The 21,132-nt window shown below is 35.7% G+C and overlaps 1 protein-coding gene across 2 annotated transcripts in view; it reads left to right on the top strand.

The window, feature by feature from the left end:
- The window catches only part of NBAS (NBAS subunit of NRZ tethering complex), a 408,191-nt gene that overhangs the window by 130,584 nt on the left and 256,475 nt on the right, over window positions 1–21,132 (top strand). For both annotated transcript variants that reach the window (XM_053587868.1, XM_053587869.1), the window contains 2 exons: window positions 11,211–11,294; window positions 15,606–15,759. In XM_053587868.1, the coding sequence (XP_053443843.1) occupies window positions 11,211–11,294; window positions 15,606–15,759 (238 nt within the window). The remainder of the gene's footprint in view (window positions 1–11,210; window positions 11,295–15,605; window positions 15,760–21,132) is intronic.

Below are 21,132 nucleotides of genomic sequence, written 5' to 3'. Positions count from 1 at the left end.
TCCAAGAAATGTTTTGTCCTTGGTGTATGCCCATTTAACTTAATCCTAAAAGTTTAGATACTATATATAAGAACTATGAAAAAAAATTCATGACATACGAGATCAGAAAATTAAGTTTTTGAACTCATCTTAGAAAAAGTGCTACATCATTGCTGAATGTCACTTTGGTCACCTTTGTAATGGTCCCCTTGGGAAGCTATTTACTGAATTTACTGATGTTACTAACTGGTCTACCCTTCAAAGCAATTTTGGAACTCTTTTTCTGGAATGGCTATCAGAGCTTCTTTAATTCTGACAATTAAGGTCCTGAACTCATCCTAGAAAAAGTGTTACATATCTCATTTTGCTAAATATCACTGCTGTCACCTTTCAAGTACTCCCTTGGCCATCTGGCCCACAGTGATATTCAGCAACAAGGTTTGTCACATGTATCCCACCTCTTTCTTGGACCCTTGGATCTCATCCTGCCTCTCAGAGTCATTCTTTTCTCTTTGAATACACTAGTGTTCTCTTTGTGTCTCACATACTGACTTATATAAACTATTTTCCAGCTCTTTCTTTTCTTATTTATGTGTTTATTGATGGCAAGAGAAATATCTTTGTATTCCTTCTTAAATGTTATATGCTCAATAAATGTGTGTTGAAGGAATGAATGTCTATTATGTAGTTAAGTATATGAAAAACCTTGAAACCCATTTTCTTCAAATTCTTTAGTGTTTGTTTTTCTTCTCTGCCAAACTCTGCTAACTCTGAACCTCATTAGCAACAGAAATTTGTTAGAATTAGTTGCACTGCAAATACCTATACCATTGTCTTCCTAGTCACCACCTGCGGAACTGACATTAGAGCCTTTCCCTCCCTTTTCATTTCTGGGGTCTTCCTTGCTTTTATTGCAATTATATGCTAACCAGTCTGCTGTCTAATTTGGCTTGATCACAGAACTTGTGATTGAAAAGGCTGTATGTAGACTTGTACAACTGTATCTCAGGGCAAATAATCTTTGTACTTCTTAGTTTATTAAAAGCTTAGGACCGTACTCATGTGTTCTTGTGCATAGGCAGAGAGTCTCCTGCCCTATAAAGTATTGCATTGTTGCTGATGGCATGGGTGTAAGATGGGGAATTGTACAGTCTGTTTTGGAAATTTTATCTCAGAAACAGTTGAAAAAAATCTCAGATATCTTCTTTCAATCTTTACCCACAAGGAAAGCATGTTGATAATAATTACCCCTATGATTTGAGAGTAGTTTTTGGTTTTTCATTTATTTATTCATATTCTTCCATTCATTTTTCAGTCCATCCATCCATTCATCTATCCATTAAATATTTAGTGAGGTTTAAATAAATGCCAGTGTTGCACCTAGGATACAAAAATGACTAAAGCTTTGAAAGAGCTCATAGTTTAGTAAAGGAGCAAGGCACACAAATAAATAATTGTAATTCAGTGTGATGACAGCAGTAACAGAAATCCATGTGAGATTTAATAACATGAAAGAAAGTCTGATAAGCTTGGTTTGGGAACATCAGAAAGTTTCATTTTTTTTTCCTTTAATGAACACTACATTGATTGACACAGTTAAAGACAACATAAATATTCATGCCATGTACCATACTACCTTTCTATCCTTCGAGATGAGGTAAAAATACTATGTTTGTGATGTTTGATTTTAATTTTTAAATATATCGTGTTTTTCTTTCTACTGCCCTTGTACAACTTGATTTTCAAAGTATCATGTTTTCCTGTCACTGGAGAGTTTCTCAAAACTTAATATAAAATAATTCATTTCTTAAGGAAGTTTGGTAATGATTCAATTAATTGAATCCTTTAAATAAGATCCTACTATGAATTGTGTGCTGAAGATATACAGTACCCTACTCTGAAAGACATGTGTATAAATAATTACAGTCTCAGTGGGATAAACCCTGAAAGAGTCACCTACAAACTAATAGTCTTAGCTGTGTGGTCCTACTTTTAAATTGATTTTTATTTTTTAAAATTATTTTTAATTTGTATATATTCATGAGGTAGAAGCATAGTTTTTTTTATTTTGTTATTATTAAATCATAGCTGTGTACATTAATATGATCATGGGGCACCATACATTGGTTGTATAAACCGTTTGACACATTTTCATCACACTGGTTAACACAGCCTTCCTGGCATCTTCTTAGTTATTGTGTTAAGACATTTACATTGAGGTAGAAGCATAGTTATGTCCCCTCTAGTATAAAATGGAAAAGATAATATTTTTGTTTCAAAACTGCTGAATGTATATATATCATTGGTATATTGCATTGTGGTGAAGTCAGGGGCTTACGTGCAGGCATCCCTGAGGCAGCACGCACGTTGTACCCACCAGGCACCCCTCTCACCTGCTCACACTATGAGGCTCCATTGTCTGTCATTTTACATTTTTGTCTCCATGTTTAAATTGACTTTCATAGTTTTTATTTATTGTGCAGTGAGTTTTATAGCTAGATGTAATCTTATTTATCTACTTCTTAAGAGTTTTCTTTTCTTTTGAGATCTTTGATTGTAAATTTAAGAGAGTATCATGGTTCTGTTCCTACTGATCTTTCATTCGTCAGTGATAATTTTTGATCTCATATGGATTAATTATCTGAAAATTTATAATTTTTTAAAATTTAAAGATATTTTTATTATGAAAACTGTCAAACATACATAAAAGTGATGAAAATTTATAATTATAACATGTAGCTTATAGGTATTTCTGTTTGAGGAATAAATGAAATAATATATTTGTATAAATTTAGTTAAAATTGTTGCTCATATGTTCTTGCTATCATTATACCACTATTCGGAGTTGTGATGGCTAAAAATGGGTATTTACTAGAAAGAATATTTACCTCTATTGAAGAGACAAAATATATACTAGGAAATTGGCAAAATAATGGATAAGAACTCCAGGAAAACATGTGGAACATACCACTTAGGTACTGTCATAAGATTAAATGCCACATGACTTTCCAGATGACAACTAGTGAGGATTTAGAATAAAAAGAAAACAATCTGGACTGGAATGGCAGTAGGAATATCTGTGGAAAGCTGGAATCTGAGCTGGAAAAGGTGGGATTCAGATAGGTAGGATATCATAGTGGCTGAGAGAATAGACCCTGGAACAGACTGCCCGGGTTCAAATCCCAGCCGCAAATTATTAGCTGTTTGACCTTGGACAAGTTGCTTAATGTTTCTGTGTTTATGTCCCCTGTGGTATAAAATGGAAAAGATAATATTATTTTTGTCTCAGGACTACTGAATTTATATATACCCTGTTTCCCTGAAAATAAGACATCCTCCGAAAATAAGACCCACTTACAGGAAAGATAAGACGTCCCCTGAAAATAAGACCTAGCGCATCTTTGGGAGCACACCTTAAAATAAGACTATTTTCGGGGAAACAGGGTATAATTGCTTAAAATTTTATATTCATGCTCACAGATAGTAAGTACTCTATATCAGCCATAGGCTGGGCAAAGTTGGATGGTTCTGTAGTGTGTGAAATGCCCATTCAACACAGGTTTAGAGGCAGAAACATTCAGGGATTCTTAAGCGTCTTAATTACGAAATAGTCTTTCTGTGCCTGGGGGTTTACGTAGGTACTACTTGTGGGTTTTTTTTTTTTTTTTAATGATATGAATGAAAGGGATATAAAAAATAGTTTTCTTTTCTCTCTAATGCCTTTGCTCAAAATTCATTAGCACTACAGACTCACATAGGGTTAGGTTTTATGATGAGCATTGACACAATTCATGAACATTTTGGTACATTTCAGTAGTTTTGTAGTTGATAAATTCAGATGTCATATATTTTTATCTTTGTCTTGGAAGTGGTTTTTCCAATGTAATTAGTAGTCCAAAGAATATTTGTCAGGGTCTGGTTGTCTTTAAGTCAGGGGTGCTCAAACTATGACTCACAGGCCACATGAGGCGGTGTGATTGTATTCCTGTTTTGTTTTTTTACTTCAAAATAAGATATGTGCAGTGTGCATAGGAATTTGTTTATAGTTTTTTTTTTAAACCATAGTCTGACCCTCCACCGGTCTGAGGGACAGTGAACTGGCCCCCTATTTAAAAAGTTTGAGGACCCCTGCTTTAAGTAATGGTAATAAAGGCCTCACTGTTACTCTGTCCACTGTTTCTGTGTCAGTGTGGAATATCAGAATGGGAATGAAGTTTATTGGAATTCTCTCCTATTTATTTCCATCTGGCAGTTGTGGATGTCTACTTCTGGACCCCTCTGTGTGAGGATAGTCCCAGTCATCCTTAGTTGACTCTTAAATCTCAAATCTTTCAGTGCTATCATGTTTAATATGTATTCTCCCTCATTGATTGAGATACTGGCAACCACAAAGCTGTAGGTTAGTTATTATAAATGAAAGTTGTAGTTGAGGAATTTTAATTTGAACCTCTGTTTTCCATCTGTACAGTATTACAAATATGAACATCATCACAAAAATAAATGAAAAAACATATTTATAAGTATTTATATTTATACATACATATATAGATATGTACATAACATCATATGCTGAATGTAAAACTCATTACGTACATATTTTGGGAGATTTTTCTGTGTTGATCATTTTAGCTTATTTTCGCAAGCCTGCTTGGAGAAGGGGAATGAACCATAGTGGAAGCAGTGGGGATTGAGGAAGATAAAATAGAAGAGAAGACACCAGAGATGAAAGATGGGATTGGGAGGTATGACTCAGCTGATGGTTGCAGCAAGCACCAAAACACAAAATCAGCTTTATTTACTTTCTTGCTTGTTTTAATAATAATGATTTTTTAGTGATAGTCAATATTTATTGAACATCTTATGTATACCAAGGTACTGTTCTCAGGGCTTTATATGTACTAACTACTTTGATTCTCCCTGAGACTAAATGAGGTCAGTACTGTTGTTATCCCTATTTCACTGCCACTAATTTGCTGCCACTATAATCACTACTTTATTTCATAGTATCTCAGCAGGGTTCTTTATGGGGAAGTAGCATTGACAAAAGACATTTATGAGGTCTTACAATATGATTGGACAACGTAAATAACTTTATCAAAAACAGATCATCTGCTAATGGTTTCTACTTAACTTCATTAACATATGTTAACAAGAAAAAAGAGAAAGATCACATGGATTGCTGCATAGTTCCTAAATATTAACTAGACAAACAAAGAGCCACCTGATTTCTGGCAGAGAGAGCATGAAGAAAGGAATATGGTGGTTTTGGGAAAGGAGGAGAAGTAGTTGGGGGTGGGGGGGAGGGAGAAGGGGGTCATTCTCTGAATGCTCCCCAGGCTGTGGGGGCCCTGCCCCCTCACAGCCTGCTCTCCACAGCTTATTCTTGATAAAGTACAAGGCCATTGAAATTGGGTTTGAAGATACCTTTCTTTCCTGGTAGCTTTCCTTGTAGCAAGCATAGATAGATATCCTTTGTTGTTCTGAGGACTGTTAGTGTCTCTTGTTCAAAATTAGGTTCATCTGTCCAATAGGCAAGTGGTAGTGGTGGGGCCATTTTTCATATAAGCAGCTTCTCTGTTCAGTTAATTTCTCAGTTTGCTGCCACTAATCACCTTGTATAGAGCAGCTTTTCTAAGATATTTAACTGACTTTTCTGGGAAATTCTTTAATGTTTCTTCATTGAATTTTGTGTTTTTTTCCTTAAACTTTAACAAATTTCCAAACTAGTTCTCCTATAAAATAGTGTAGTCATCCTTTGTTCATCGTTAAAAACTTGTTTTTAAACTTCATTTTAAGCATTTGAGAGAGAGACAATGGCTTTTGGAAATTGTGGTAATTTCTATCTCGTAAATCAACTCATCACATTTTCTTATTACTGTTTATTGCCTTGCTCAGGATGGTGTTAATAGAGTTTATTGCAGTTTTAGGTATTGTAAATATGATCATTGAAATAATTATTAGTATGGGATTATTTATCATGAAGTAGATCTTGAAATGTCAGAGTCACGTGTGTTTTTTACTTCTACTTTTGAAAAACTTTCTTGCTTGTTTTAATAATAATGATTTTTTAGTGATAGTCAATATTTATTGAACATCTTATGTATACCAAGGTACTGTCCTCAGGGCTTTATATGTACTAACCATTTTGATTCTCCCTGAGACTAAATGAGGTCAGTACTGTTGTTATCCCTATTTCACTAGCGAAGAAATCAAGGCAAGGCAGATAGAATGACTCCATCAAGGTTACACAGCTGTGCAGGGCAGAGTCACAATTCTAACCCCGAAGTTAGACTTCTAAAAGCATACTCTTGATTATTATGGATTAGAATTTAAGAAAATCTTTGCTGTATCTTTGCTTTCATTTGGTAAGGCTTGGTAACAGTAATTACCAAGTAGGTGAGCCAGCTGGGTCCCAGAGGCTAAACTGATGAGTAGGAGGAGGAGCCAAACTCCAGAGCCCTGCTGTGGTCATTCTTTTTTCTCTTTTGCACATTTCTGGCATCTCAGGATACTGTTAAGTTTCAAAACGTCTTAGTTTCTACTCTATTTTACAAGTTATTTATTAGCGAAATTGAATCTCATTGTTCCAGAGGCGAACTCTGAATGATGCCTAGGCCTTCTGACTGACAACTGGCTTTTAATTGGTTTCCTATTGCGTTTCAGATCTGTTTGCCTTGTTCAGGGAAGGTAACCACAGTGTAGTTACACATATAGGCCCACATTATTATTTATTGTCCTTTATTTACCAGAACATTTTATTCTCTGCTAAATAATAGAAATAAATATAATGACACATTTTAAAGCCAATGCATAAAAGGTGGCAATTAGTAGTAACATACTGTCTATTTAGCCTTTTGTTTCCACAGCATAGAGCACAAATAAAAGAACTTTTTGAAAGTTTATTCTTGATATGATTTCTTTGAAATAAAACATTTATATATAGTTTGAGAAATAATTGGTAAGAGAATTGTTGAATATAATAGAACTTGTTATATTCGTTCCTTTCCTGCTGACAGATAAATGTTACCTTCAGATGAAACCAGTATAGTTTATTGTTTGGAATAAAACAATGAATACGGTTCTAATATAAAGAGTTCTAAAATTAAGCAAAAGCAACCATTATTTTGTAAAGAGATAATTTAGGTTTACCATATAATTCCTCTTTTTAGTGGAAATGTTGCATTTAAGTTTTGAGACTTCTCAAGCAAAGTGGAAAAATAGATTAATAAAATAAAATATACGTAAGTGCAGTTTTGTGTTTATGGAACTTCAAGGGGTAAGTTTTGCAACTAACCAAACTTTCTTCAGTTCTATAGAAGGAACAGTGAGATTTCTAGAGGTTTTTTTAAGCCCCAATTTTACCTAACCTATGGAATTGACTTACATGAGTAATGCTTTGTGAAGAGAATTTATTAAAAGGGTTTTCTCTAAGTTTTATTAAGCATTCCATTATGCTATTATTTTATGAAAGAATAGGTAGCTAAAATTTGGGCATTTTAAAAAAGTTTATTATTTTAAAGTGTAAATAATGCTAAGATTTAGGGTAATATGTATTCTTAAGTCTTTTCTTTTTTAAACTGAAGTATAATGATATGTCCAACTAGGTAGTTGCTATATACCATTACTAGTATAGCTTGTCCTTCCATCAGTTTAATATGTATTAGAAAGCATCAGAAAGCATCTGTGTTCTCACTCTGAGATCCCCAGATTCTACACAAATGTGCCTCCTTCATTCATGTTTTTTATGTACAAATAGTTCCCTTCCATTGCTATATTTCAATCTCGAATTTTTGTGATACCCATGAAATCACTTAAAATTTTTATGTTGTCCCGCCCATTAATTAATTCAATCTACACGTATTTTTTATAGTCTACTAAAAGCCAGACACTATTTCAAGTGCTGAGGTATAGCACTAGATGAAGTAAACAAGAATTCTGCCTTTAAAGATCTTTATACTGATTGGGAGGAGTCCTGTTTCTTAAATGCTATCATTTGAAGCAAAATGAAGAACTTATGATGCCTTTATAACTACTTTAGTTTGCTAAAATTTGGTTTAAAATAATTTGTTTTGTTGAAACATTGTGGGAGAAAATCAAAGAACAGAAGGAAGGGAGCAATGTTTTTTTGTTTATGTTTTTATACAAACATTGGTTTATATAAACAATTGGTTTGTATATAAAAACATTTTATATCTACCAAATCATCTTTGGTAAAAATTATTAATAGTTTTATAAGACTAGCAATCTGTTAGTTACATATCTTCCTTTAAATGTATCCATTAGGTTGCATATCCATAATGGTTCTTATTGGGCTGTCTCTGTTAAATCATGCAAAGGCTCAAATTGCCTCCTGCCTGCCGGAGGCAAATCTGGCTGGTAGCTGTTATGAAGTAGGAAATGGTGGATACGTGGGTGGGGGCTAGATTGTAGTCCCTATGTGCTTTCTAGAGGCATTGGATTCTAACTGGTTGTGTTTAAATTCTGGCTCTGTCATTTACAGAGTTTTATGGTTTTATGAGGATGGATAAGTTAACTTATGTCTCAGTTTTCTCATTATAATATAAGGAATATAATTTCACCTACTACATTTGATGGATAGGACTAAATTGGAGTATTGTAAAACATTGTATACTGTCTGGTACATAATAAGAGATCAGTAAGTGTTAAGGATTATTGCGTCTTGGGGGGTAGCTGATGGCTCTAATCCCAGCACTTTGGGAGGCTAATGCAGAAGAATCGCTTGAGGCCCAAAGTTTGAGACCAGCCTGGGCAACATTGTGAGACCCTGTCTCTACAAAAAATAGAAAAATTGGCTGGGTATGATGATGTAAACCTGTAATCCTACCTACTTGGGAGGCTGGGTCAGGAAGATTGCTAGAGCCCAGGAGTTTGAGGTGTCACTGAGCTCTGATCATGCCTCTCCTCTCTAGTCTGTGTGACAGAGTGAGACTCTGGATTATTGTCATTGCTGATCACTGTTGATATGATATAATAATATTAGTACTGTCATTATTTCACCAGCGGGGTTAGCACAGCACTTTAATAACCTAGGACTCTTTAGGTGGGTGCCTAAGAACAGAACTTGTTTTTCATATGTTTTGATAAAAAGAGGTATTGTTTTCTTACCTGTTTTTGTTCAGTGAAGATAAAGTTTCACAAATTTCTAGTCTCTAAATACCAAATAAGTATTATTTTGCTGAAGGTCCCACATCATTACTAATTGTGTTAGTAATAATTCTTGTATCTAGTATCTATTCTCTATAAAAAAGCACAAATCTCAACTTGTGATACATGTTTCTAAAATAATTTTAGAAAACATTTTGTGTAGCTTAAGGAAACATGTCTGTTTTAATTAGAAAAGTCATAATAGCTTGCTGGGTTTTTGTATTTTCTTCCCAATCCTCAATTTATTGCTATAATTTATTCTTATGTTGGAAGAGTGAACATTACCATTATTATTGTATCTAAATATTATTTTTTTTTACTTTTTATTTCAGTGGTCTGATAAAATATTAGTCATGGACATGAAAGAAAATAAAATAGATTTTTTTAATTTGGTGACAAATGAAATAGTGTGTGTTGTCTATCCTAAATCATCATCTATGATTGAGAAATATAAAAATATGAAGTCAAGTTCCTTCAAAAATGTATCTCTGGTAGGATATTACACAATAGCTAAAAATTTCTATTTTAAATGTACACTATAATAAATTTCTTATTTTATATATATATAATAGGGAGCCTTGACTTTGGATTATTTGTCCCAATAATAATAGCCTTGACTTTGGATTATTTATCCCAATAATAATAATTGCAAGGCTGATGCCATTGATTGTTGAATCATCATTGCTCCTTCTCAGACCTCATTAGCGTCCCTCTTTTGCTTTAAAACCCTCTAGTGGTTTCCTATTACCTTGAACATGAAGCCCAATCTCCTTACCAGCATAATTTTCAACTGTTTATGAAGTGTTTCTTGTGCAAAGCATGTTGTATACCTAAAGATATAAGAATATGCAATCTTTTTTCTGGGGCTATGATGAATTTCAGGAAAAATGCTACTTTTTTTTTTTTTTTTTTCTGAGACAGAGTCTAACTTTATCGCCCTCGGTAGAGTGCTGTGGCATCACAACTCACAGCAACCTCCAACTCTTGGGCTTAGGCGATTCTCTTGCCTCAGTCTCCCGAGTAGCTGGGACTATAGGCGCCCGCCACAACGCCTAGCTATTTTTTGTTGCAATTTGGCCGGGGCCAGGTTCAAACCTGCCACCCTCAGAATATGGAGCCGGCTACTTTTAATACTCAGAAATAACAGAGAAAATATTTTATTGAACCATAAAAGCAAGGCAATTGAAATTTTTTTTTTTTTATTCTTAATTTAGAATCATTCAGTTGCTTTCATGGATTCATAGATACTAGAGATAATGCTTCAAGCCCTTCACTATAGAAAGTTACATGCCAAAGCCAGCATAGGTAGTGAACAGTCAGATTCAGATTTGCTTCTGTTTCTTATGTCCCCTCACTCACAGCACATTACTCTACTATGTTACATACTGTGTTTACCTTGCTTTTCCTTTTCAATTTTCCATGCAATCTGGCCTTGTCTTTGTCTCCTGTGGATTTTCTTTCTTCATCTTCTAATGAAACTTTCTATCTGCAAAGTTAGTTTTCCATTCTTGCTATTACCTGTCCTCCAGGTGTGTTATCTGATATGATAGCCATTAGTCACAGGAGGCTAAATGAAAATTAAATAAAATTAAATTAAGTTGGAAATTTGTTTTCTTAGTGTCAGTAGCCATGGTTCAAGTGCTTAATACATGGATATGTAACTAATGGTTGGCTAGCACAGATTTGGAATCTTTCTAGATTATAAGCTTTTGAGGCAGGGAACAATTTATGTTGGTATTTAAGAACATACAATATAGGCTATTTATGAGTGTTTTAGATTATGTGAATGAATACTTACACATACCATCCTTTAATTCCTTGCCAGTGTCTGTGTTTATGAATATTACTTTTTGTAAACGAATTTTATGATTAAATGGAAATTAGCAATATATTATTACTCATTTGCATATTATATACAGTATGTGTCATGTGCCACTCCAGGTACTGTAAACATGAACCTCAGAGGTTAAGGTTACAGCAATACTTTTTGCATCATATTCCTTGCACAGCTAGTCATTGAGGTAATGTATATTAAAAATGTTCATGTGTTTTATTTTTAATTTAAGTTCTAATGGTGACTCCCTGATGATTGTTCCTTGGCACGAACGTAAACACCGAGCTAAAGATTGGTGCGAAGAGTTGGAATGCAGGTCAGTGTGAACCAGACAAGGTGCCTCGTTTCTTGGTGGGTTGGGTGAGTAGATGGCCCTGTGAAAGTGGCCTGTGATCTCTTACTCAGTGACACTCTGTGACTTCGAGAGTTTGAGAGAAGTTTTAAAAAATGCTTTTGACTTGGTTACATGAAATAATTTTAATGAAAAATATTAAATGCTACAAAGGAATTACATTAAAAGTTATTTTTATTATAAAACTTTTCATTTTGAGGTATCCCCTTTTAGTCTTTCACCTAGGGATATATTTTTCACTGTTGTAATTATGGTATGCATGCAGTTTTGTTCTGGGTTACTTTTAATTTTCATTTTTATAAGATTTAACTTTGGGTAGCTAGCCTCTGAATATGGAGGCATCATGTACTGAAAAGGGGGTGGGAAATGCAGTGTGGGACTGAATGTCCACAGGAGGAATGTTTGAATCCCTTTATGCCCCACTCTTCAAACTCAGGTAGGTGCTCCTCTGTCTCTCCTTTGATATTTTTCCTACATGAGACTGGAAGTTTATTTTTTTGACTAAGTGCATTGAGCCAATGCTCCTCTAAATTGAGGTAAAAAATCTCCACATTGCTGGATATTAGATACAGCAGAAGAGAGAATAAAATGATGGCTTTGAATGTAAAGGGAAGAGGAAGTAAAATGATGGCTCTGGGTATTTTGAAAATTTGTGTTCTGAATGCTAAAACACTGGTTCTCTTTACTTTCCCTAAGAAATATTCCCCAAGACGGAGTTTGGAGAATTATTTTCTGGAGAAATGGAGTAGACTGAAAAGAGGCCTCTAGGTACTGAGATAAGGTCCCCAAAGATTAGTGCACTGCAAGATTGCAGTGAAGCCAGCAGACGAACAGGTCCTGCTGCATCACAGAGCTTCCTGGACATGAGGTTGGACTCCAGCAGGTAGAATAAATGAACATCAAAGGCAAAACATACAGAAAATGGAACTGAAAGAAAGCAATACCACACAGAAGAAGAAACTTCAAAAATTATAATTAATGTTGCCTGGACATAAGAGAACATATTATATTTATGAAAAACAATAGCATTCTATCAAATAGAAACAAAGAAGTCAGAGAACTTCGGGACATTAAAAAATGAGGGAAGGGAGTGTTCTACAGAAGAGCATCATGGGAGGTTCCAGGCCCGGTCGCCTTCAAAGACTGAAAACAAGACATGCTGTTGCAATGTATAGAACAAAATTGAGATTGGCATCACAATGAGGCTAGGCTACTTTGAGGGGATTATAAACTATATGAATATTTTAGACATGGGGATGATATAAGCAGATTCTGTTTTTAAAGAAAATAACTTTATTGCCAGGCAGTGCCTATGGCTCAAAGGAGTAGGGTGCCGCCCCCATATACTGGAAGTGGCAGGTTCAAACCCAGCCCCAAGCAAAAACTGCGAAAAAAAGAAAAAAAAAAGAAAGAAAGAAAATAACTTTATTGCCTGAGGGTATCATGAATTCAGTTTTGAACTTAACTGCATTTGAAGGGCCTGTGAAACATCTAACCAGGAAGATTTTGGAGCTTCTAAGTGAAGTCTTGTTTAGGAGTAAAAATATGGTAGCTGTTGTATAGTAATTTATATTGTAGAGTTGAAGGGGAGACCTGGAGAGAGGTGTAACATGAGAAGAAAAGAGAGCTGGGCTCAGCTTGTGGCATGCTGTCAGTTAAAGGTTGGGTATGGGAGGATGCTCCAGCAAAGGTGACTGAAAAGGAGCAGCCAGAGAGATTTGCACAGACCTGAGTGCGAGGAGGTGAAAGGGAAATGTGTTTCTTTTTTTTTTTTTGTATTTTTTAACTAATTTCTTTTTTTTTTTAATTGTTGGGGATTCATTGAGGGTACAATAAGCCAGGTTACACTGATTGCAATTGTTAGGTAAAGTCCCTCTTGCAATCATGTCTTGCCCCCATAAAGTGTGACACACACCAAGGCCCTACCCCACTCCCTCCGTCCCTCTTTCTGCTTCCCCCCCATAACCATAATTGTCATTAATTGTCCTCATATCAAAATTGAGTACATAGGATTCATGCTTCTCCATTCTTGTGATGCTTTACTAAGAATAATGTCTTCCACTTCCATCCAGGTTAATACGAAGGATGTAAAGTCTCCATTTTTTTTAATGGCTGAATAGTATTCCATGGTATACATATACCACAGCTTGTTAATCCATTCCTGGGTTGGTGGGCATTTAGGCTGTTTCCACATTTTGGTGATTGTAAATTGAGCTGCAATAAACAGTCTAGTACAAGTGTCCTTATGATAAAAGGATTTTTTCCCTTCTGGGTAGATGCCCAGTAATGGGATTGCAGGATCAAATGGGAGGTCTAGCTTGAGTGCTTTGAGGTTTCTCCATACTTCCTTCCAGAAAGGTTGTACTAGTTTGCAGTCCCACCAGCAGTGTAAAAGTGTTCCCTTCTCTCCACATCCACGCCAGCATCTGCAGTTTTGAGATTTTGTGATGTGGGCCATTCTTACTGGGGTTAGATGATATCTCAGGGTTGTTTTGAATTGCATTTCTCTAATATATAGAGATGATGAACATTTTTTCATGTGTTTGTTAGCCATTCGTCTGTCGTCTTCAGAGAAAGTTCTATTCATGTCTCTTGCCCATTGATATATGGGATTGTTGGCTTTTATCATGTGGATTAATTTGAGTTCTCTATAGATCCTAGTTATCAAGCTTTTGTCTGATTGAAAATATGCAAATATCCTTTCCCATTGTGTAGGTTGTCTCTTTGCTTTGGTTATTGTCTCCTTAGCTGTACAGAAGCTTTTCAGTTTAATGAAGTCCCATTTGTTTATTTTTGTTGTTGTTGCAATTGCCATGGCAGTGTTCTTCATGAAGTCTTTCCCCAGGCCAATATCTTCCAGTGTTTTTCCTATGCTTTCTTGGAGGATTTTTATTGTTTCATGCCTTAAATTTAAGTCCTTTATCTATCTTGAATCAATTTTTGTGAGTGGAGAAAGGTGTGGGTCCAGTTTCAGTCTTTGGGAAATGTGTTTCTAAATGGAGAAGCAGTTAGCTCTATCACATGGTGTTGAGGGGGGCAGACAAGGACTGAGGAAAGTACCAATGGATCTCAAAGTTGTTGGTGACCGTGTTTCCCTGTTGAAATGGGGCAGATGTGAAAGGAGTGATGTGGCGTATGTGGCATCATGGGGAGAATTTTTGCATCTAAATTCTTACTTTAACGAATGACTGTCCTTAAGGGGACACAGCATTTTTCCATATGTTCATTTGAGATTTCTTGGTTTAAGTTAATTTCTGCTAATATTTTAGTCCTTAACCATGGAAGACAGCTGGCCATGATCATCCTTGTAAATACTCCTCATGATTTGCTATCTCCATGGTGTTATCCTGTGTACATTCTTCTAAGATGTTTCTTTTTCACAACTGAGGGGGAATTGTATAGAGGAGTCTTGGGCTGTTCAAATGTCAGTACAGAACCATATTGCTGGCACCTAATAGAGGCATTCTCACAACATAAATAAGGTGGATTTCTTCCTATTTTTTCAGACAGACTCTTGCTTTGTCACCCAGTCTAGAGTGCAGTGGCATCATCATAGCTCACTGCAACCTCAAACTCCTGGGTCCAAGTGGTCCTTCTGCCTCAGCCTCCTGAGTAGCTGGGACTACAGGCGTTTGTCACCAGCCTGGCTAAATTTTCTATTTTTTTTTTTTTTTTGTAGCGACAGGGTCTTGATTTTGTTCAAGCTGGTCTTGAACTCCTGAGCTCAAGCTATAATCCCACCTGGACCTACCTGGGCCTCCCAGAGTATTAGGATTACAGGCGTGAGCCAATGCCCTGGGCACCTGTTTTTCAGAATATTCAAAACAAAGTTTCTTAATTCAAAGTAGAATAACTTGGAGGTATTTTTGTAAAGGAGGGCTGGCTGACCAGCACAGGTTATTTTGATTTAATAAGCCCGTGCTGGACACCCAGCTGTGTACATTTTGTAAAGCTTCCCAGGGTGATTTTGTTAATACTTATTTGATTGATTTGTTGCATAGTTGTTTCGATTTATTATCCATTCTGGTTTTTTAAATTGGGAAAACCAATGGGAAAATAATTTAAACATTCTAAGTATGTTGCATTTATTTTGTAAGGGTGTACATACATATGGGAAAACACACAAAAACACGCATACCCACATACATGCAGGTTCCCTATCCCTGTAACCTGCTTTCTTTCCTGCTCTTTCCATCGCTGTTCTTTTCTCTCACAAAATTATACTTATTTCCAGCATTCTAGTTAATTATTAATTGTTCTCTTTGTGGTTTACAGAACGGTTGTTGAACCAAGTCTTCAAGATGAAAGCGAATTCTTGTATGCTGCGCAGCCTGAGTTACTAAAGTTCAAGACAACCCAGCTTACAGTCGAGAAGGTTATGGACTGGTATCAGACCAGAACAAAGGAAATAGAGCATTATGCCCGACAGGTGAGGGGGAGTTGATACCTCTGTGATGCAGTGATCTGTATAAAATTGTAATATTCAAGTCACATTCAATTTCTGCAATTAAAGGAGATATACAATATACAAGATAACAATTGTTATCAGTATATATTGAGTATTACAATTTTAATATAGATTTTTCCTTTCTTAAAATGTGTATGCGGTTTTTTGGCACCCTCTTTAAAATTTGCAAAGGATGAGATAAGTAGTTCTCATTAGTTTTCTTCATTTATCCTTTGGATCAGGTTTTTGTTTTAGATTCTTACAGAGCAAATATGTACAAGAAAAGTTCAAAATCTTTCTTTAAAAAATATAAACTGTGGTACATACTGTCTCTAATTTTCTATGTATTAACAGACTCAATACCTTATTAATTTAGAAGATTGCTATTCCAATAATGGAGTTGATTGTTAGTGTATTTTTTTTTCTTATTTCTTTTCTTTTCTTTTTTTTTTTTTTTTTGGTGGAGTTGATTGTGATTTTATCTTTCAGGAACTCTGTTAGAAGATGTTTCTATTGTTCTCTTGTGGTTCATGCCTAATTTCTCTCAGTTCTTAACTAATGAATAACTGCTGCATCAGAGAGGGGTTCTGGAAGAGGGAGGAAGATTATACTGAACTTTAGGATAGCTGAATACTAATCTTGACTCTCTGACTGACAGATGTGTGACTCTGGACATGTTATCTACATTTTCTATCCCTTGGTTTTTCATGGGGTTATTTTTTACACCAGAATCTGTGAGAACAAAGGAAATATATTGAGAGAACATTAAAAATACTGCCAGTTGAGGGCTCTGTAAAAAATAAGCAAAAGTTGTCTTCTTCTTGGAGAACAGAGCAATGTTCTTTGGTAGTTTAGAACAAAGCATGGTAGAAGTCATTTTTTTTGGTGGAGGGGGCGTCTTTAAGTCATATTCATTGTCTGGCCAACGGTTGACTTTTTCTTTATACTTGCAGTCTTGGCATTGGACTGCTTGTGAGTCTTTTGACAAGGAGGTTGATTCTAGAGCATCTGATGGCAGCAGTACTCTAGGAAGTAGTAGGTTCCCCTTTGTTTCAAATTCCTACTGAATATATCTGGCCTTATGTTTCCTGTAACAGACTTCCTGAATTTCTGATTAATCTAATTTCTGAATATAGTTTTCATAGGATTGAAGATCCTCCCACTTAATATCAGTAGACAAAATGCCTCCACATATTTTCAAAGTGTCTCCTGGTAGACAGTTTTGTTCCCATTGAGAACTGGAGTCTTTAGACCAACATCACGTATATGGAAATGGCCAGGTCACACTGGTCACGTTAAACAAGATGTACTACTTTACTGATACAGGCGAGACTTTTTTTGGTAACAACTGATATAGCAAGTTCTGAAGCAAGCCACTGAAGCATGTTTTTGTGCAGGAGCTGGAGCTGATGAAAGTGTTCTAGACCAAATTTTTTGAGTTATGGCCAAGAACACTTATGGTTGACTTATGTTTTCAAAGATGGCTAAGAACCATATACTTTTGAAAATGTTTAAAATCTTATAAAAATGAAAATAATCTTTAGAGATAATCTATTAAAGTTTAATTCTCTAGGGCGGCGCCTGTGGCTCAAGGAGTAGGGCTCCAGTCCCATATGCCGGAGGTGGCGGGTTCAAACCCAGCCCCGGCCAAAAAAAAAAAAAAAAAGTTTAATTCTCTATTTTATAGGTAAACTAAAGTCCGCAGAAAGGAAAGTAAGCATCTTGAACAGTGAAAAATAGTGGCAGAACCAGACAAAATACAAGTCTGTCTATCATCTTTTTTTTTTGGTCCATATAAAAATGATCAATTATATGAATCTTCATGACTGAAAATAAGATATATAAATCTTAAAAAAGTGGTTCTTCTTAGATCCATAGTATCTTTTTTATAGCAAATACTTTATAATGCAAAATTATATCCTGACATGAAAATTATAGATATTTTTATCTTATTTGGAGAGGTAAAGAAAATTAATATAATGACTTAACTGTAATATGACAAATAAAATATGTAAATACTTGGTCATGACTATAATAGTAAATTCAGTGAGAAATCACTAGAATAAGATATCTGAAATTGCAGACAGATTAAGGCATATTGTATTGTTGAGTTAAATATGACAAATTGCTGTCAGGAATATAAACAACTAACTAATGGTCAAATTCTGACAAAACAAAATCTTCCCTTGATTATACAGTAGCTGCTTTTCAGAAAAATTCAGTATAAATTAAACCATGTAAAAAGGAATTTTGTTGGAAGGCTGAGGCAGAAGGATCGCTTGAGAGTAGGAGTTTGAGACCAACCTGAGCAACATAGCAAGTCTCTACAAAAAGTAGAAAAATTAGCTGGGCAGGATGATGCATGCCTGTAGTCCCAGCTACTCTGGAGGCTGAGGCAGGAAGATTGCCTGAGCTTGGAGTTTCAGGTGGTAGTGAGCTATGATGTATCTAGTACAAGTAGGAGAGCAAGACCTTGTCTCAAAGCAAAAAAATTATTTTGTTTAAAGGTTAAGTGGAGTTGAGATCTAGACTCTGACACTTGTAAGTAGGTTCTTCAAGACATTTCAAAGGTAGGCAAGAATTGGGACGAGTTGTATGGGAGTGGTGCCCTGCCCATTTTGGGAGTTTAGGCATTCCTGGTTTCCTTCCACTTAATGTCAGTAGACAAAATGCCTCTGCATATTTTCAAAGTGTCTTCTGGTGGACAGTTTTGCTCCCATTGAGAACTGGAGTCTTTAGACCAATTTCATGTATATGGAAATGACCAGGTCACACTGGTCACGTTAAGCAAGGGGTCCTGCTTTACTGATACAGGAGAAACTTGCTTGGTAATAACTGATATAGAAGTTCTGAAGTGAGCCACTGAGGCATGCTTTTATGTAGGCAAATGTAGGCTCTTGTCACACATACCCACACACCTTTTAAGGCTGCGCTGGAGGGTGCGCTTTCGGCTTCTGGCTGAAGCTATTACTTTCCAGCTTGTAAGATGGCCGGCCTGCAGTCTGCAGCCCTTCATGAGAAAAAAAAAAGACTCCAATGGTATCATATGATTTACCAGAATTTTAAAAACATACATAGTTTACTGTTGTCTCTGGCTAAGAAGAAAAAGAATCCTACTTGATAAACCAGTTTTGTTTGAGCCCTTTGTAGTTTCTTAGCTGAATGTTGAAATACAGCTTTTTGAGAGTATAGAGAGAATTTATCTGTGTACATATGAGTATTTCCATATACATTTTAAAACACGGATTTCTAAGTAGTTCTTTCCTTTGAGTTAGGAATGAGAATTTAAAAACTTCTGATGTCTATAAAAAGTGCTGGGAAACCAGCATCATACATTTTAAAAGATCAATAATGATTCCACAATTTACAATCTTTAAATATTTTGTAACCCCAATTTCAAGCAATATTAAGCTTTTTGAAAAATTATAGAATGGTTTGGTGCCGCGGACCGCCAGTCGAATGAGTCTCAGTCCGAGGGCTTTCAGGGTGAGAACGGCTCAGGTTGATTGAAAGGGCGACGCAGGAAAATGACAAACTGCCACACACCAAGGATGATGAAGAAAGCAGTTGTACTTTACTGATTTTTAGGCATGGTATTTATACATTTTTGACAATGTCTTACAAACTACAAAAGATATTTTTATGACTTGCTGATGCTTACAAAGTTCTTATCGAGTTTTGTAGATGGGAGTAGTCAACTGTCTTTTCTTAGACAATGTTTCTGCCCGTAAGGGGGAACAAAGGACTGCTGCTTATCAGCAGTTACTCTTTTACTTCTCTTTATCTATGTTTAAACCTTCTTTCTTTGTAAAACTGCTTTGTTCACATTTTGTATTTTTATATTTTTATATTTGATTATGATTTTTATGTTGTTAGTGAATTGATAGTGAATTATGTATATGTTTTAAGTGTATAGTGACAAAATTATAGAGAAAGCAATTTCATAGAAAACTTATTTCAAAGAAACAGTTTCAAAGGGACATAAGGTAGAGATAAGAGACCGGAGGGAGCGGGTATCTGGTAGGAACATCTTAACTTATCATCCCTGCATTCTCTTGATACATTGTTTCAATTAACTGACCTTTATGGTGGGAACGTGTTCCCTTGGAGACATTTAGTCTCCATTGTATAGATGAAGTCATGGATTAGTAAGTCATTATGTTTATTCTTAGTTTCTGAGGACATTCAAGCAACAATTAACCATTCAACTCAACAAACAAGTTTCAAACAGGTTTCAGGGTAAAGGTTATTTAGGCCTTTATGCCGCACCTCATGAATTCTTACGTTCACTAAAAGGCATGCTAGGCAACTTATGCGCTGCTGTTGCAGGCCAGGGGGACCGGGGGCAACGCTCCGGGGAGCACTCACCGCCTTACCACAGTTTTTACAACGCGGACAGAGCCATCCCGCCACGGCTTGATGCCGGGGGTGCGGCATTTCCCCCTTTTTTGTTAATGAAACGTAGCTCAAAGAGGTCTTGGCGAACAGCCTTTAAGGAGGAAAAGACACAACGAAGGAGACAAGGTAACAGTAAAACAACACAGAATATCAAGCATCCAATAATGACAATAAACACAATGTACTGAATCCAGGACACAGGATTTAAAGATTTAAGATTGTCAGAGAGGGATTGAGCCAGTGAATCAAGAGAAGTGCTAGGTAAATGAGCTTCACTGATGGCAGTGATATCTTTTTGGAGAGTACGTAAATCATGTGTAATATCATTGTCCTTCCAGACACCCTGTAGATGAGCTTTAGTTTTCTCCCAGGAAGTGGACATATTATAAGGTAAAGGAGTGACACAAATAGCAGGAAAGGCAGAATGACATCTGGTTTGAAGTTTATGTTGTATAAACTTTATATCTTGACCTAGGGCTAAAACTACTTCTTCTAGGATGTTAAGTTTTGCTTCAAGTTTATTATCTATGCTGGCTTGAGTCATTAAGGCTAGAGTTATGTTGCTGCTGAGAGAATTAACAAAGTGAGCTGTGTGAACTTCTTGAACCAAAGCAGTAGTGGCTACAGCAAATGTTGTAACTATAGAAATTAAAGCTAAAATACCGAGAATCAAAGCAGCCACAAACCTCTTAGGTCGAATTAATTGATTAACAGTATGTAAAACTTGTAAAGCGGAATTATCATACCAAGGATCATCTTGTAAATCAACAGGTAATAGTACATAAGAGGGTCTTTTAACAATTAAAACAGAATTAAACAAGCGTTCATTGAATAAATCAGTAGAAGTAAGACAATTTGTAACTTTACAAGCGGTACAAGAAATATGATAAGAGTTTTTAGATTGTGTAATAGTTAAATACTTATTTGGAGCTAAAAGTAGAGCATATGGATATCCAA

The sequence above is a fragment of the Nycticebus coucang genome, chromosome 4 (assembly GCF_027406575.1).
Source record: "Nycticebus coucang isolate mNycCou1 chromosome 4, mNycCou1.pri, whole genome shotgun sequence".
NCBI classification, from domain to species: Eukaryota; Metazoa; Chordata; class Mammalia; order Primates; family Lorisidae; genus Nycticebus; species Nycticebus coucang.
Note: the sequence above shows the minus strand (reverse complement) of the source record. Positions and strands in the feature narration are given on the sequence as shown.